This window comes from Maylandia zebra, linkage group LG7 (assembly GCF_041146795.1).
Source record: "Maylandia zebra isolate NMK-2024a linkage group LG7, Mzebra_GT3a, whole genome shotgun sequence".
Lineage (NCBI taxonomy): Eukaryota > Metazoa > Chordata > Actinopteri > Cichliformes > Cichlidae > Maylandia > Maylandia zebra.
In genome coordinates, this window is record NC_135173.1 from 33,489,032 (window position 1) to 33,508,640 (window position 19,609).

The 19,609-nt window shown below is 39.7% G+C and overlaps 1 protein-coding gene across 4 annotated transcripts in view; it reads left to right on the top strand.

Moving 5' to 3' along the window:
• The window catches only part of wdr7 (WD repeat domain 7), a 99,414-nt gene that overhangs the window by 40,585 nt on the left and 39,220 nt on the right, over positions 1-19,609 (top strand). For all 4 annotated transcript variants that reach the window (XM_014407240.4, XM_014407243.4, XM_014407242.4 and 1 more), the window contains 3 exons: positions 481-599; positions 4,510-4,633; positions 9,425-9,538. In XM_014407240.4, coding sequence (XP_014262726.2) covers positions 481-599; positions 4,510-4,633; positions 9,425-9,538 — 357 coding nt within the window. The remainder of the gene's footprint in view (positions 1-480; positions 600-4,509; positions 4,634-9,424; positions 9,539-19,609) is intronic.

The window sequence follows — 19,609 nt, forward strand, 5'->3', positions numbered from 1 at the left end:
TTTTGTGTGATACACAAACACAACACTGGATCGGGGGCATCTGTTCATATTGTGCATTTGTATTCAGCCCCCTGAGTCGATACTTTCTCAAACTATCTGTCACTACAATTACAGCTGCAAGTCTTTTGAGGTATGTCGCCACCAGCTTTGAACATCTAGAGTGCAATTTGCCCATTATTCTTTGCAAAATAGCTCCAGTACAGTCAGATTGGATGGAGAGCGACTGTGAACACATACACTCCATTCCATGCCTTGCGTTTGTCTGTTACACAAAATCACAATAAAATACATTCAAGTTCATGGTTGACAAAATGTGGAAAAGTTCGAAGGGGTATGGATACCTTTTCAAGGAACTGCATTAAAAACCGTGTTTCTATTTGACAGCAATAGCATTAGAGAGACTTTAACTTGTTCTTGTAGTTTTTCTGACTGTTTGTGTAAAATGTGTTGGTGTGTGTGTGGTTGTGATTGTTTGTGCAGGATGGAGCCAGCTGGCGGCCATGCACTGCGTGATGCTCCCTGACCTACTTGGCTTGGACAAGTTCAGACCGCCACTGCTGGAGATGCTGGCGAGGAGATGGCAGGACCGCTGTCTGGAGGTATGTATGATGCCATCAAGGAAAAATTGAGTCAAAATTGAAAAAACAAACAAACAAAAAAAAACTGCAATTCCTCTAACGGCCACTTGAGGCAAGCTAAAAAAAAAAGTGAGTCAAAATAGTAATGAGTTACTAATTATTACTTCTCCAAGAAAGTAATCCAATTACTTTGCTGAGTACTTATTTTCAAAAGTAATTAGTTACTTTATTACATAGTTACTTTTTAAAAAAACATGATACACAACCTGAATAAGTAATAAAGCAATTGGCTTTTCAGCCCAATTCTATTGTTTCTGCATAATCTATCGTATAAAAGTGAACCAAATGAAAAAGTCTATTTTAAAGGCTTTTTAAATTAGTTTTAACCTTTTAACTTTATGCACATTGCATAATCAAAAATTAAATTATATGCAGCAGTCTTTGATTTGAAGAAATTTGTTTAACATTTAAACATATTCCAACATATAAAATAAAAATTTTTTAAATGCTTACACTCACCCTTTCAAATAGATGCAAATAAAACACAGCAAAAATTAAATAAAATCAAAGATTCAGTAGTACTAAGTCCTATCGCTCTTAAATCTATTTTTCTCCTGTTTAGCAGGAGTGGGACCGGTGCAGGTTTTCCCGATACCACAGCAGTGTTTCTGTGAATTTCACATTCCCGTGGCAGCGTGCTAGGTGCTTGCTTAGATTTGAAGTTAAATTTTTTGCTGTAGAAATAAGTTTTCTTACCACGCAGAGTGTAGAGCGGACGCTAGTGGTTTTGTCACTTTTTACGGGTCAAGCTCAAAGTAATGTCAGTACTTCCAAGCTTAAACTCTGCACGGTCGTACTCTCTCCCGCACTCCATATTATCCATTGTTGATCTACACATGTCTGTTGCTGCCACGGACGCCGCACGCTCGTACATCATTGTCATGAGACACTCACAAACAAAATCACAGTTTAGTAATGCAGCGTGCTTACGGGAAAGCAACAGTAATCTAATTACTGTTTACTTTTTCATTACTTGAAAAAAGTAATTGGATTACAGTAACACATTACTGCTCATCTCTGGTTGCATAGACTCCCATGTTTAAAAATCCAGCTTTACAGCATAAATAAAGCTGTTTATAGCCTGATACAGACATAAATTTTGTTCAGTTTTCCCTTCATAAAAAAACATTACAGGGTGTGAATTTTTCTTAATAACTCATCCAACTGGATTTTTATTAAGACTTAAATTTAGGGGTGTGGCCATTTTTATTGACAGGCATCCCTACACATCCTGGGGTTGGTGCCATTTGGACCACTTTAAACTTTGAATGGAGTGGAGTTGGTCATCTATGAATCTTTACTTTTAATGGCTCTATTTGTGTTTGTCATATCTATATTTTAAAATGTTCTTATGTCATTAATTATATTAATTTATGCAACAGTTCATCCACACAGAAATCAGGATCTAGTAAAAAGTATTGTGTAACTCAAAGCAGCAGGTTTGATGTGGTGGTTAAAATGCCCATCTCGTCCACATTGAGGTCACTGGTTACATTTTGACTCTGTTTCTGCTTTCTCACTAAGAGTGTATTAGATATAATGACAGAAGGAATCTTTTTTTTTTTTTTTTCGTAAGAGATTTTACTGTGAAGCACTTTGTGGTTTTTATCCTGTGAAAAGTGCTATATAAATAAATAGATTTGATTTGATCAATATTAATGTGCATGGGCGCATTAAGCGAAACAAAACAGTCAGATAAGTCAAACTTTACTCAACTCATTCTTCCTGCTTCCTCCACTTCCGTACCTTTGATTCATTAAGATAAGATAAGATAAGATAACCTTTATTAGTCCCACACGTGGGAAATTTGTTTTGTCACAGCAGGAAGTGGACAGTGCAAAAGTTATGACGCAAAAATTAGAATACAATAAGAATAAATACAGTACACAGCTGTACAGAATAGAATAAAATAATATACTATATACAGTAGAATAAAATAGAATAAAAATATACAATAAGATAAAAATAGAATACGAATGCTATATACAACTGAGTAAAAATACAACGATGCCAGAAAAGATTATTGCACTTAGTGTTATTGCACATGTGTGGATGTGTGTGTTTGTTCAGTTAAAGTCTTTGTTGTGGAGTCTGACAGCAGTGGGGAGGAAAGACCTGCGAAATCTCTCCGTCCCACACCGTGGGTGCCGCAGTCTCCCACTGAAGGAGCTGCTCAGTGCTGTCACAGTCTGCTGCATGGGGTGGGAGACGTTGTCCAACAGGGATGACAGCTTAGCCGCCATTCTCCTGTCACTCACCACCTCCACTGGGTCCAGAGGGCATCCTAGAACAGAGCTGGCCCTTCGGATCACCCTGTTCAGTCTCTTCCTGTCCCCAGCAGAGATGCTGCCGCCCCAGCAGACCACGCCATAAAAGATAGCAGAAGCCACCACAGAGTCATAGAAGGTCTTCAGGAGTGGGCCCTCCACCCCAAACGACCTGAGTCTCCGCAGCAGGTACAGCCTGCTCTGCCCTTTCCTGTAGAGGGCGTTATGAGTCCAGTCCAGTCTGTTGTTCAGATGAACACCAAGGTACCTGTAGCTGTCCACAGCCTCAATGTCCATACCCTGGATGTTCAGTGGTTGCAGTGGAGAATGCTTGTGCCTGCGGAAGTCTACCACCAGCTCCTTGGTTTTTCTGGCGTTGATCTGGAGGTAGTTCAGCTGGCACCAGTCCACAAAGTCTTGAGTCCTCTGTACTCCTTGTCGTCCCCATCAGTGATGAGGCCGACTATTGCAGAGTCATCAGAGAACTTCTGCAGGAAGCACTGGGTGGAATTGTGGGAGAAGTCTGCAGTGTAGATGGTGAAGAGGAACGGAGCCAGAACCGTTCCCTGTGGGGCCCCCGTACTGCAGACGACCCTGTCCGACACACAGCCCTGAGTCCTCACATACTGTGGTCGGTCGGTGAGGTAGTCCAAAATGTTAATGTTAATGTTGAATTCTCACGCAGCTGCTCTATTCCCATGTTGTTGCAGTAAATTAATGACTAACCTCGTATTGTGGATGAATAATCTCAGTTGTTCTCCTGACTGAAGTTTGGTCCGTTTACAGCATCCTGCCATGCGATTACATTTGTCCCTAACCATAAGAAACCCTCATGTTAACTTTTATCAAGTGGAAAAAAGTTAGCATTCGTCCTCCAGCTTCACTGTTTATGCTATGCTAACATAGCTGTGTCACTAGCGATCACATAGCACATCATTATATACCAGCTAGCCCAACTTCAGTAACCCTACAAACGTCACTGCTGTTTAGTTTCCTGTCTTCATTTATGTTGGAAGTGATAGCAGAGCTGTACGTTTGAATCTTTCAGAAATCTCTCAGTCAGAACATGCTATATCATGTTTAGGTGGAAACTACTTCCTGCTAACTCCGTTTAATTTAATAAATTATGTTTTCATGCCTGAATGTTAAGCTTAATTGCTACACTTGGTAAAGCAGCAACGCTGATCATTTTAGTAAAGATGAAAAATTTAGACAGTTTTTAACTCTCAGTGATGCCGCAGGGTTCATTTGACTTTGGGACCTGAAGAAGACGGAGTTTTGGACCCAGATTACTCTGCAAGGCTCCTGACTATGGTAGTTGTAATGCTCCGACAATCCATCAAGCGGTGCGGCTTCATAGCTTATCAAAGTCGTACTAAAACATTTTTTTGACAGATGTTTGAGCGCCGTGTGCTACATAAAATCTGTTCGAGGTCAAGTCAACCAGAATTCATACACAAGGCGCACAGGATTATAAGGCGCACTGTCGATTTTTGAGAAAATTAAAGGATTTTAAGTGTGCTTTATAGTGCGGAAAATACGGTAAATAATAACATGTGATATTGTTTTTAATTCACAGTGATTTAGTGTGTTTGTGGTTTCAGGTACGAGAAGCAGCCCAAGCTCTTCTCTTGGCTGAACTGAGGAGGATCGGCCAGTCAGGACGCAAAGAAACCATTGACATGTGGGCTCCATACCTGCCCCAGTATGTCGACACAGTCAGCTCCCGTAAGTATCACTTTGTGTGCTAATCAAATCAATCGTGATATGATGCGGTCCCTTTTATAAGGTGCCTTTATAAGTTCAAGGTATTTGTATCAGTATTGGTTACTACTACTAAAAAATTAGTACTACTACCAATTTTACTACTAAACTACTACTAAAAAAATATCCACAGCAGTTTCCTAGCAGAATTTCTAAAAACAAAAAAGGGAAATAAAGGTATTCCGTCTCCTTCACTCTTGGCTCTCTGTAATGTCGTAGAGAACTATAAGGAAGCTAAAGTAGCCTGTTTCAGACAAAATGAACTTGGAGGCTGAACCAAGGACCAACCTCAGTTTCTTTTTTTTTTTTAGTCTTGTTAATATGTTAAGATGACTTTTAAAGCCGTGTATAGCATTGTCCAGCTCATCTAAATTTTTAACGAATATCTCACAATAGCGGCGCACAAACCACTCTGATTGGTGATTTCTTTCTGCAGCTGTCAGTGCCGTCTCTCTTTACCGCCGTCTCTCTTGCTTTGCCACTCTGTCTCCGGCTCTGTCTATTCCCTGGTCTCCCTCTCTGTCTATAGTTAGACCTGCTGATGGGAAGAAAGGTGAATCTCTACGTTCTTTTACTAGAAACGGCGCTCTAAAATGCAGTGTGTGTGTGTGTGTGTGTTCAGGAGTCGCCCTGTGGTTGCTGAGGATGCTAAGGGTTTCTCGGGGGAACAGTTGCCGTGGAAACGGGCACCGGTCAGTGTTGTGTTACCACAGCAGTACCGCAGGCAGGGGTGGTGCCTATGTGTAGGGGAGTGATGGACTGGTGACCTCCAGGGATGAGGGAGAATGGAGGCGGGTGGAAAAGGAGGTTAAAGGGTCATTGAATTTGAGCTGTGTGCTGCATAGCAGGACTGGAAAAGGCAGAAAGATGACTCCTGCTGGTCCTGGAAATCCTGGATCTCCAGGGGACAGTCGGAGATGTGTTTGAATCCTCTGGAGACGTCCTCTGAACCCTGAGGCTCTTCTTGGATCAGTCTTTGGTTTACAGTAATTACCGCAACTTAAAACCCAAACTTTTTTCTCTGCACAAAACCCATTGATTAACTGATTAAATGATTTTCTACTGTTAGTAAAGATGTAAAGATGCTGACCAGCACCTTCAGCAAAACACATCTCAGAAATTTGGGTCTGAGTGTTTTTCATCAATTACCATAAGTCGTTTACCGTTTGTCCTAGAGACAAAAATCTAACTATTTTGGAAACGAGAGGACACGATAGTAGCTGACAATATCAGCTACTATCCATGTTATTGCTATTTGGATGGCTATGACCACCCCTACCATGAAAATTATCTCAGTAGGTTACTCGTGTGTATGTTTCTGACCAAACTGTCAGAGTGCACGAGGGTGGGATGAGACCTTTAGTGAGACCTGTGCTATCTGACCAGTGTGGTAGAGAGTCGCCTGTATTTATCTGTTAGGCTTAACTGCAGAGGAAATGTCACTGAGCCGAGTCCCTCCGTCGCAGCAGGGAGCCAACTTGACAACACACACACAAACAGCAGCAGCCGTGCCTGACCTTTCAGCTCTCCTGGAAGTGTTTAAAAGGCTTTAACACGGAGAAAACAGGGGCTGTTAACCTCCACTCAGAGGAAGAAATGAACTGTCCACAGAGTCTCCATCATCACTGCTGTGATGGTGTGGAGCAGCACATTGTTTTGGGAAAGTAGTTTTATCATCAGAAAGTGGCTGCGTGGAGCTGTTTACCTGCAGACGGGAGGTCTGGTTATATCTGGAAAGCCATGAGTGGCAAAGCTGCTGTTAACAATTAAAACAAACAAACAAAACAAAAACTGAAAACAGGTCTTTCATAGCTACAGGAGCTGTGAGGCAGGGTACTGAGGGACCACACACACACACACACACACACACACACACACACACACACACACACACACACACACACACACACAGCTCTCATATTCACACACACTTCATTAACCAAAGTCCCTGAGCTTTGTTCCTTGTTCCAATTTTCAGGGTCAAATGGTGGATATGTGAAGCAGCTGTTTCTTTGATCACTGAAGAGCACTCTGTTTCCCCCTTTTCTCTCTTGCTTTTCTCCGTTGTTGCTTCTCAGTCTACCTCGAACATCCAGATTGTTACTTTTTTTTTTTTTTAACTCCAATCAACCTGCTGTTCAAAGTCTCCCTCTCCCCCCTCTTTCTTGCGTCTTCCCTTTTTTCCTTCATCCTTTCCTACACATTTTTCCCAGCTTTTCTGTAAATAGTCACACTGAAAACCCTGTTTCTTCATGTTCAAGAGCATGAAAGTGTCTAAAAATCATCAAAAATCATGATCGTTTCCTACATGTAATTCACAAATTTTTAGTCCCTAAAGATGGTCAGTAATATTGCCTAAATCTAACCAAGTAGCAGCTTGGTTAGATTTAGTGAGTAGTGAGTGGTTTTTAGTCCCATAATCTAACGGAGTAGTCTTTACTTCCTAAATCTAACAGATTACTCAATTAGACTTAGGAAGTAAAGAGTAGTTTTTACTTCCTAAATCTAAGAGTAGTTTTCAGTCCCTTAATCTAATGGAGTAGTCTTTATCGACTAAATCTGACATAGTAGTTCCTAAATTTACTGGAGTAGGTTTTAGTGCCTCAATCATCCATTCCATTTCTCTTCATCTCTCATCTCTTCAAACCTTTTTTCCTCTCTTCCTTTTCTTCTTATGTCTAAAACACAGAATCAAGCAAGCAGAAACATTGTAGTGCAAAGTTAAAATATCAGGACTACAGTACAACAATAGAGGCTGAAGATGAAACTCCCTTGCATCATCTTATATAAGACAGATCTGAACTAAAAATATTCCAGTCATCCTTATGTGAGTCCTCCTTTAGATGAATCTCTCCTGATGATTTAAAACTATAGTGAAAGAGCAGTAGAGGTTGGGAAACAGGAGAAGAACAGGAAGTGTGGGTCTCAAACATGAATACAGGGAGCAACAGTCAGAAGAAACGAAGAGAAGGAGGACAAGGAGGAGGAGGTCCTGAAGGTTAACAAGGCATGCTGGGAGCAATGTGTCATGGCTGACATGACAAGCTTGACCTTGGAGCAGGGCAGAACGCCTCCTTCTCCTCCCCTCCTTCTTCTCCCCTCCTTTTCCTCCCCTCCTTCGCCACCCCTCCTCCACTTCCCTCTCCTCCTCTTTCTTCTTCTCCCTCAGCTCTTGTATCTCTCATTTTCATTCTTCCAACCAGGACAGTTAAGTTGGAGGTTATAGCCCAGCTGGTGTGCACGATGTGTGTGCTGGAGATGCAGAACACGAGAACTGGGCCACCTTCAGGCCAAGCAGCAGCCTCGAGGGTCACAGACTGTATATAAAAGATGGATGTAACCACCATTATCTATGGCGTGAAACCGCCTGCTCAGAGAGGGAAACATGCAAATAGAAACTGAAGCGAGGGTTGTTTTTGTTTTTTTCCGCTCTCCGCAGGCCTTTTGTTCATTCACAGTAAAACATCAGTTATGTTTTAATTAAATCCAATTAAGTTTTTATCACTTTAATGTCAGAGACAGGTAATCAACTGCCGGGCTGTGTATTGGCCTTCTGTCACCGTGTGTGTGGGTGTGTGATACGAAGTCATTATGTTGAGCTGTCAGCTGTGTGTGTGAGCAGGTTAATTGGAACATGAAGCACATGTTAACCTGGATTAATCAATGTAATTACACACAGTGTAATTACAGTTAATTTTATTGGTGTACTGAAGAAGCCTTATGAAACTGTGCCATTTAACTTTTTCTTTTTTTGTTAATTACTTTTTTTTTTCTTTAAAAAAAAGGAAGAGGAATATATTTCTTTGTTTTTGCTTTCTTCGTTTTTGATAAGCGTTTTGTGGTTCTTAATTCATTAAGCAGGCTGTTTTCCCAGAGATTAGCCCTGTGCCGACTCTGTTACCTTAATCTGCTTCATTCATTAGCACAGTGTCATTCATTAGTGCCGGCCGCTAATGAAAAGCCACTCTTAATTGCCAACAGAGAGATAAGAGCTAAATGAAAACGCTAAATAAAAGCGTGTCCCTGTCCTTGTGTGTGTCCATGTGTTTCTATTCATTCTGCTTATACGAGGACGTCCAATAAGCCTTTATTTGCTGCTTAACCAGAGCAGTTAACTTGATCATAACAACAATGAGGACCAGAACAGAAACTCGCAGTGGAGAGCATCCTGACATACAGACATTCAAACCATTACGCTGATGGTCGGTGACATCAGTGAGCCTGATCTCATGGCACAATGTGAAATGGTCACGAATAACCTGTTCGGTCACGTTCACAGACATGAAACTAACTTAATTCAACTGGTTTCTGTCAAAGTAGTTTTTATTGATTAAATCTAGTGGTGTAGTTATTATTGACTACATCTAATAGGGTTTGGTTTACTGCTTAAATCTATCTGCGTAGTTTTTACTGAGTAATTGCATAGTTTTTCTGTGTAAATCTATCAGAGTAGTTTTTATTACTTAAATCTGTCACAGTAAATTTTATTGACAAATTTATCTTATTGGCTTAATCTAAAAGATTTGAGCAGTAAACTACATTCTACTGGGGTACTTTTTACTGCCTAAATTTAATATAAACATTTTTTTTCTGAATCCAGTGGGGTAGTTTTTAATGGTTAAATTATCGAACTGCATGCACTTTATAATTGCTATGATGCACTGAGGGGAGATGTGTAAATTATATCTATAATAGTAACCTGGGTTGTGCTCGTTGGACGGACTGCACTGAACCGTTTTGTCTCTTTCTCCTCAGCTGGAACAACCACCGACACTCCCCCTCCAGCCCTGCCGCCACCAGAGGCTCAGCCAGTAGAAACCAAGGCTCCTGAGGAGGAAATGGATGTCACTGATGATGACATCACAGCAGGTAAGAGCACAAATTTCTTTCTAAGCAGGGAAAATAGGATTAAAGTACGCACACTTCTTTGGTATTCTTTGTTTTTTTGTTTTTTTTACCCATCTCAGGAGTAAATAATAGAAACTGTAGAGCTGCAACTTGGTTGGTCGTGGTTTGAATTGGTTGTTCCCACACTCATCAAGTTGCCTTAGACTGACTGTAAACATCTAAAAATAAATGCTTTGAATGCTTTCACTGCTAGCTGGAACCAGAAATTTTAGTTGGTAAAGCTCATTTTTCTTATGGTATACTGGGAGTGGGCCAGGTTTCCAATTTTTGATGTGATGGGCTTTGTAACTGTAGAAGTTAATGATTTTAATAATAGCCTACTGCGTCTATTTAAGTGGGTACACACAGGGTACAGTGTTCCCTCACTATATCGCAGTTCACCTTTCGCGGCCTCGCTTGTTGGGTTTTTTTGTGAATTGTGAAGACCAGGCCATTCATTTATTTAAACGCAGAGATCCAAAGTGTAATTCTTAGCCAAATGATATAGATGAGAGAAAAAGAAAGAAGGAAAGTTACTACTGCTCAGCTACTTATTGAGGTTTTGCAGTCATGTGTAGTGACAATGTTGAATAAAGTGGATCAGGATCCAGTTGCACAGGTACGACTGGTCTGCAATCATCTGGCAACCACTGGTCATGAGACTGCATTGGGCTCAGGAAGGAAGAGGAGGGTCATCTAGTAACTGGAGGGTTGGTGGTTCAATCTCTGCATGCCACAGTATCCTTGGGCATGATACTGAACACCACTATGCTCTGCAATTCGTTCATTGGCATGAGGGCTCAATTAGAGTAGAACAGGACTGTATAAGACCAAGTGCATCTACCGTTTATTCCAGTTGTTAAAAGTTGCGGATTGCTTTGGTCACTAGCATATTGCTGCAGTCGTAGTTTAGAAGGCAGTGACAGTTTTGTCTAGAACGTCCAGCTGCTTTCTGAGCAAAACTCTGAACACTGTCCTAAAAAACCAGCAGCCTAGCTATCTCTCTGTGATGTGAAGTCAGCCATAATCAGCCAACGAGTTGCCGTGTGGATGCTGACCTCCAAGGAAAGAAAGAACAGTGACCACACTCTGCAATCTAATGTGAATCTTGTGTGTGCAGATTAAAATTTCAGCAAATACCCACGCAATATTTGACAAGGAAATTCAAGTCTCTTGAAGCATCCCTGCTTTGTCCCATGATCACAAGCTGAAACCCATTTCATACGATGCTGTAGCTTTAACCTCTTCAGACTTTCTTCTGTTCTTCGTGAACCTCTCCGGTGTTTGAGGATTACAATTAAGGGCTCATTTTTCCCCTCCGTGACCTGAGAAGTCTCATCTGGTTTGATTCCAAAAAAACATGAAGAAGTCATTTATTATTTATCTCCAGCTGAATTCAGGTGTTTTGCTCTGCTGACTCTGAGTGGAGGATAAGCATTAGTGTTTGTGTGCACGCATGTCCTAATCAATGCCTGCATGTAATACCCGTGTACTGTGACCTGCATGGTGTTAAAAGCAGTTTAGTGTAGCGCGCGCGCACACACACACACACACACACACACACACACACACACACACACACACACACACACACACACACACACACAGTAAGGTGAGAAGCACTTCTCCCCAGGAAACAACTCACACCTGCAGTACAGGTAGAAAAACACACATGCACACACTTTCCAGTCCATTTATCCTTGCCACATATACCCTGAATGTTTAACTGTGACAGACACACACATAGAACGATTCTCCACTCTAAGATAAACACATTTAAGCACTGCATTTCTATTTTTCTTCCTACACATCAGCAGTTTTTGCATCCAGAATCACAGAACAATAAAGCAGGATTGACTCATTTGTCTAAATATTTTAAAGACATTCATTTCTGTAATAAAGAAAAAAAACCCAGTGCCTAACGCTGTCTCACTGTCTGCACCACCTTTTTTCCTCTTCCCTCCATCCTCCATCCTTCTCTCAGACCAGTCAATATCACAGATGTGTCTGACAATTTATCATTTCTCTCAGCTCGTTTTTCTCTTATTGACAGCTGTGGGTTGTTTTTTTTTTTTCTCTTTTCATTCGGTCTCTGCAGGATTAAATCTGTTAGCAGAAACCTCAAACACAGAGCAACCTGAACCTTATTCTTCTGTGGAGGAAGAACTTTTGCCTCTTTGTTTCTTTTGTGGTTTTTATAATTGAACTTTTTAACATTGTTATGAATGAACGCACTCTCCATTTGGAAACCTGTCATATAAATATTTTCAGTGTATATAAACTCACTACTTGGATTTCTACACGGTATTTAACATTACCATGTACTGAAATTGCAGTTATAATTTGAATGGGTTCATATGAAAAATGATGTGTGTAGGGCTGTGCGATGAGACCAAAATCTCATATCCCGATATAATCATATACATCCATTGTCCGATAACGATATAAATCACAAAAATGTAACATTTTCTGTAAATTCTGTGAATCTCGGGCAGCTCGACTTGCGTGAAGTGTTTCCAGCTGAGCGTCGTGTACCTGGAGTTGAGCGTCTTAACCGATGCATGAAACTGAATATTTTTAGACATAAGTTGTAACAGCCGCAGTTTTCTTTGAGTATTTATTACACAGCATGCTGCGGGGAAAAGCCTGTTCTAACTATTGAGTCTGAGGTTTATTTTTTAACACCTGATGGCTCTTTTTTGCTTCTCATTCGTAACTACTCTGCATACTCTTTCACGTGATTCAGTTTCTTTTGAAACGTCTCAAAAGGATCTTGAGCTTTATTGTGAAAGGTTTATGTGGAAAATAAACAAGCGGACACGCGATGGTTTTACTGTCGTTGTTGCTAAAGACTTCACATAAAAACAGGCGCTTGTCTGTCAGTAGTGTGGTCATATTAAATATAAGAGAAAGAGAGAACTTAAATTCAAATTCAAATTCAAAATTCAAATTCAAATTCAAATTTTATTTGTCACACACACACAACCATACACAGTATGACATGGGGGTGAAATGCTTGTAGCTGTACAATGCCCGACCATTAAATGACAGAAGAAAAGTTTTACAATATTTACAATTTACTACAAAAATTTACAAATTAACTTAGGAATTTACAGTAAAGAACATGCAAATAGCAGAAGAGATTATAAAGATAAGGATTATAAGAGAAATTAATATAGCCACTACAGTGACCATCAAAACGATGAAAAAATATTGCCGTAAACAGTTTATTTTGCGACACCACGAAACAAACGATAGCGTAAAACAAAATGATAGATGTTTTTATATCGTCATCCGATATATTTCATTATATCGAACAGCCCTACATGTGTGTATGATTTCCGTTGCTTCATGTTAAAAGTTGGCAAACGGGTTTTACCTCAAGAATTCACAAATTGTGAGTCTGCACAGAGTGGAACATTTTGTCTGCATGCGGTCTGTCATTTCTGTCCATGACTTCCTGTTTTCCTCGTGTGCTCTGTGCAGCTTCACGAAACTTTTACAAAAAAAAACAAAACATGACACTAACTCGATGGAGCTGCACTGCTGATTTCACTCTGTGACGCTTATTTCCATCTCTATGTTTTTATACTTTGACTCTACCAGAGTAGTTTGAATTATTCCTTTATCCATCTTATAGTAGAACTCAGTGCAGCCCTCTAATTCATCTTCTGTTTGTGTTATCGGTTTTAGCTCCAGCATATTTTACATATTTGCAATTGAGCTGTGTCCCCAAGGTAACCATTCAGTGAATATCTGCTCTGTGTGACATCATACAGAGCCCAGAGAGGGGAACAAACGGTTTAAGGCAGACTGAAGATGTAATTAGGATTAATTTAGGCTCATCCCATCAACCATCAGAGCTGTTCATGCACATACAGACTACACTTACACTAACACATACTCTCTTAATGTGCAGTGTTTTTATGTTCAGTCTTACAGCTTTATATGGAGCAGCTTTATGGTGAGCAGTGGTACTGTAATTGTTTAGCTCATGTCAGGAAAAAATGTAATATTGCACATGGGCATGTGCAATATTACATTTTACTTCAGATACTTAGTAAGATGATTTTGTGGGTTTTATTGTTTTATTATAGAGTTTTTGTGTTTTGTATAGACAGAAATAGCCATTTGAGGTTGTGGGAACTCGAGGTTTTCGTCATGTTTTGGATTTGCTAGGAGAAAATGTGAAGCAAATGAAACGAGTGAAGGGGAAAAAAGAGAAGTGGACGAGACAAAGGGGAGAAGACAGAGATGTCTACAGCAGCAAAATCACTTGGCTGCAGGCTGTTTCCACGGCGATAGACTCATCACATCGGTCTGCTGTCACACACTTGCACACACAAACACCAACATGTACACACACCAGGATGTGCAGGTGAGAACATTTGTTGCTCAGTGCCGCAGCGCCCCACACACACACACACACACACACACACACACACACACACACACACACACACACACACACACACACACACACACACACACAAACCTGTAATTATGTCCGTTGCAGTGTCAGGGGATGTCATTAGGATCCACAGCCTCCTCTTCCTCCCCTCTCTCTCAACACACTCACTTGAATTTAGTTCATTAAATCTCTGATGGCATGGCATTTTGGTGGGAAAACATGCCCAAGAATCTAAACAATTAGAGTAAGGTCATTTGTTGTTATTGTAATACAAGAATTCCTACATTTCACTGTGTTATGCTGTGTAAGGCAGCCCTATGGGCCCTGGCTATTTCCTGAATGACTGCAGTCTAGTTTCACAGACTCAAACAACTTCAGTCCCACTGCCAAATCTTTGACGCAGAGGTCGTCCTTCAAAACGTGTCTTTTTGACTTTTTCTTATGAATTTAGTTTAGCTTGTGAGTTTCCAGACCCTGAAGCAAGATTTAGGAAAATCAGTACAGAGAACCCCACAAAACTTGCTAAAAGCAGCTGACTCAAAGTTTTGTAGTCTCAAAAAACACATACTTTAGTGCCTCATCAGGAATGCTGTCATTATTATTATTTTTTTATTTTTTGCAGCTCTAATTTTTTCAAGTCTATTTTTTTATTTTTTTTTTATTTTAGTTAAGTAAAGCTTTTTTTCACATCTAGTTTTTAGTTTTAGTTAACTATAACCTCGATACATACTGTCATTATAGTAAGCTAATTAGTTTGTCATAAAGCACAAATATAGAATGTCCCACCTGCAGTTATCTTGGGTTAATTCTGAAATACCATTTTTATAATTATATAAAAACATGGATTTGATAGTTTTACATCAACAGCTAAGTGTGTTGAGATCCTGTGGGTGTCTCTCTTGGTTTTGCACTGTCGTTCAGTGGTGGGTAACCTGGAACAGTCATGTTTCTACACTAGAGGGAAGTCTGCCTCTACTGAGAAATAAGCGCACCCATGGATTTTGATGAAGGGGATGACCCCAGGGAGGTCAAAGGTTGTTGGTGGACGCAGCCCCAACACCCTCCATTCCTCACACACTGAACCACTTTCACTGCTGGGCAGTTTTGCCCTGCTGATTGCTCCCAGTCAAAGTCATTCAGTAAAATTAAATAAGTGGTTTTATACATCATGCAGCTGATCTTGCATTATTATCATAAAATATTTCTATGAGTTTGTTTATGAGGAGGGAAGGTCAGGACAACACAGAGTATGAAGGGATTTCTGTCCTCTCTTACCATTTTGACGGGTCCACAGCAGTGGTGATCGAGGTCAGAGGTCAAAGGTCAGGCTGACCCTCACCTCTCGGCATCATTAGCCCAGTTTTGATTTGGTTATCTGAAACGTCAGCCTCCCTGGCTAATCTAATACCCGAGCCTGGAGGTCGTTTGGGTCAGATCACATTTCTCCTCAGAACAGATTGAACTTATGGGGAGATAAATGCTCCGAGCCGCCACTCCGAACACGGTGATTGTCTCAGACAGTTGTGTCCCTACTGTGTTACACAGTGAGGGACCCAGCTGGTGTATGAGGATATTATTGTATTAAAGGTAGTCCAAATATTAATAATGTACAGGAATGTATTTCTGCTGGCTGTGGAGTGGAAACAGTACTGCAGGAAAGATGTGTTGCAAATACCACAGCCTCTCTTGGCATCTGAAGGCTGCTGTTAAAATTTACTTAAGCCGAGCAGTGAAAAGTTATCACCAGAGAGGCGTGGATACTTCATTCACTTGTTTTTAATGTTACAGCAGATTTATTTCAGAGTAGTAAAGCTGTAATATTATACAGTATGGTACCATAAAAGTTTGGTTACAGTGTGAAACACACCCTCCCCCACCTTCACACACCCCACCCTGCCGAGTGTGTGTGACTGTCTCTGTGTGTGTGTCATGGTTTATGAATGTGTCACAAAGATAAAGCGCTGGCCTTGGTGTGTGTGTGTGTGTGTGTGTGTGTGTGTGTGTGTGTGTGTGTGTGTGTTGTGAATGGATAGACGGCATGGTCATGTTTCTTGGTCACTCAGACTGGTATTCTCCAGAGAAAGTTGTGAACCCACTGAGGTGAGACGGATCTTGATATAAGAAAATCTGGTAATGGACCTGAAACGAGCTGAGCTGGGTGAGATGTACAATATCAGTGATAAAAATCTGCTGCAACTTGAAAAAATTTAAATTTGTAGGACTAAAGAAACATGGAGAGATGGAGAGACAGTCAGCCTTTGTGGCGTTTTCAGCCCCGTGGGCAGGTTCAGATGGTATTACTGATCAGATTGATCAGTTTAAAGCTTCACCTCAGAGGATGAGGTCTTACACTCATCACAGAAATACACAACACAGAAAGTATAATCGGATTATATGGAAATGGCCCCATATGTAGATAAAGGGAGGGATGGAGAAAGAGGATGAGTGATTTTGACAGTGCATGTCATGCCAATATTTACAAGTATCATTTTGTAAAGTGATTTCAGCTGCTTGTGTCGAGCAGTGACTGCCCATTTAGAGAAGTAGTAGGAAAAAAACTAGTAAACTGTATGTCTCACAAGACTGTTTTTTTTCCCTCATGCAGAAAAGGTACAAGAATGAAGGATGCATAAATCAGGCAAATGTTACAAAAAGTGGCAACTTTAAAATGTAAATTCTCAATAAAAGTCTACCAATTTCCATATTAAATATGACCATTTCTCATAGACTGCATACTAAATAAACAATGCTTTGGTGAAAGATGGAAAAATAATAACTATCAGTATTTATGGATACTCGTTTCCAGAGCCAACTAGAGGCACGTTGAAATGTTGAGGCATTATTTTGAGGTTGTGTTTTTTTTTGTTTTTTTTTTTTTTTATTTAAATTTTCACATTTCTACAAGTGTTTTTTTTGTTTTGTTTTTTAAACGCGTGAATACAGCCAAGGAAGCATAACAGATGATTTTTCTTTAGTGACGTGAGAGTAAAGGCCATTACTTTACCCATGCCTATACAGCTAGTACAAACAAGAAATTATGTAAATAAGAACAACTTTACTGTGACTTTGAATGAATTTAAGTACAGTTGATGTGAGCACATTGAGCAGGTGGGAAGCAAACAGAAGTAACGTTAGCTGCTAATGCTAATCGGTTCCCGTTGTTGCTGCTGAATCAAGTCAAGTCAAGTCAAGTCAACTTTATTTGTCAATTCTGCCACATGTACAGGACATACACAGAATAGAAATTGCGTTACTCTCAAACCCTAGTGATTAGAAAAATGCAAATAAAATAATTAAAAAGTAAAAATTTAAATAAATACAATACAATTTTACGTATAACAAAAAAAAAAAAAAAAAAGCTATGCAATATACAATATACAATATACAATAGTACTCATGTCAATGGTTACTTTATGAAATCATAATATCTAAATCATATTTTCATTAAAAAGTGTTTTGAAAGCATAAACATTTACAGCTAGGGATTTAAATCCATTTGTTCCACTTTTACTTTGAAGAAAAACTCTTCTAATCTATGGAAACTCCATATTAAAAACGTGTATATAATCATAATATTTGAGGCTACATAACTGGTAGTAATTTTTCTATCAGTGCTTTTGTCTCCCCTTCACGGCCTTGTCTGTATTTCTGTCCATATTGTTCCCATTCGCTCGCTCCACCTTCATCTTCCTGCTTCCACCACCGTTGGCAGTGATTGAGTTCAGGAAAACGTTGTGTTCAGATGTTCCCAGATAATTCGTCTCCTGGCTGCTCACATCTGCTCGTTGTGTGTAATCAGATCGGATTAACTGTCAGACGTCTTGAATTGATCCGACACTTCAGACTCGACACAACAAACTGTAAATCTGTCATCAAGCTCCTCTGTTATTTCTGCTCCATTTCTCTGCAATTCAGCAGCCATCGAGCTCTTTGACAACAAACCAGTGATGGGATTTGTTTTTGTTGTTTTTATGTATTATTAAAGTAGGAGTCACAAACTAAACAATTCTCAAACTCCGAAGTACCAAAACTGATTTAATTTAACCTTTAAGTGACTGAGCAGTCATACATTTATATGTTGTGGTATTTTTATAAACACAAAAGTATGTTTGACTCTTTGCCTTGGATTGTGGCTGCAAACTAGTGAAGTGCCAGTGCAGCCTTTATAATATAATGGAAATATGAACGTTGCGTTTAATTACTGAATCAAAGCAAGAACGTCATCATGAAAATGAAAATTGTGCCGGGCTGATGGTGTCTGCTGCAAAGAGCTTTATAGGTATAAGAAACACAAATAGAGCAATTAGAAAAATATAAAATAAAATATGACATCATAAATGTTCAAATTTTTGTGACGTTAAATAAACGTAGATTTTCTGCTCAGTCCAAGTTCAAATATGTAAAACGAAATGTGACTAGACGTTAAGAAATGAGAACATGTGCAAGAAGGAGCAAGTAAAAGTATCCATGCTAGACATTAATCTCATGTATTGTAAATGCAATACAAATTAGTCAACACTCAAAATGATCAATGAAATATTGATCTAGGATCTCTTTGCAATAGGGGACTCGACTCAGCTGGCTGCCAACACTTTGTATTCTGGTTATATTCCTGTATATAACCAGATGGGCGGTGAGTGCCTGTTTGTTTTTTGTTTTGCAGTGAAATGTTAGTCCTGCAGCAGCTACATCACTAATTTCAGTTTCCAGTCTGAGGTTCTGGCTGGACACTGACAGCAGTCATTAGCTCATGTAAGTTGGCATCAGATTTGTGATTTTCATGGATTTATCATAGTTGATCACCACATTATTATGCATGTAGCTGCCAACTTCACTCCATTCAGTTGCAGACTGGTAGCAGACTGACTCTGTCTTATTGCTGTTTTATCACCATCTTGACACGTCAAAGTCAATTTTAAGTTGTCGTCTTAAACAACTTTAAAGGCAACAGCATTACAAGTTCATTGTACACAACAGCAATTATTCTGGTGGTGCTGCGATCATGCCGCGGTTTTCCTTCGTGTGACTGAGGTTCAGATGGATCGTACATCAAATCAACATTTTTTAATAGAAGATTTTGGTTCTTGAAACAGTATCCAAGTTTGTTCAAAATCTAATCCAACTAAGGTGTTATGCTCCCAACATTAATTGATTTTTTTTTTTTTTTATGGATTTTTTTTTTTTCACTGTTTGTCTATGCATCTATTGTGTGGCCCTTCTTTAAGTCAGCCCAGACCTGAGATGTAGCCCACCTGCATCCTAAAAGTTTGACCATTGCTTTCTTTTCAATCAGTGATTGTTCCAAATCTCTGGGGATTAAATCAGTTTTTTTCCTCCATTTAAAAAAAAAAAAAAAAAAAAAAAAAAAAAAAAAGACCCCAAACCTCCATTTGTGGAGAAAATCGTTTTCCTCTACCTTCTCCAAGTTGTGATGCTTTTCATTTGGCAGAGCTGAAATCTAATTCTGTCACATGGCTTTGATTCATCTGTGATCGAGAGGAGAGTGTGACCAAGGCGCGGTGGCTTTAATAAAAAATAATTTCTCCTTTATGAAGACGCTGTGCAGTGGAGGCCGTCCACTGTCTCTGCATTAGTGAAATTAACATCCAGACTCATTTTTCAGACTGCTCCATTAACAGCAT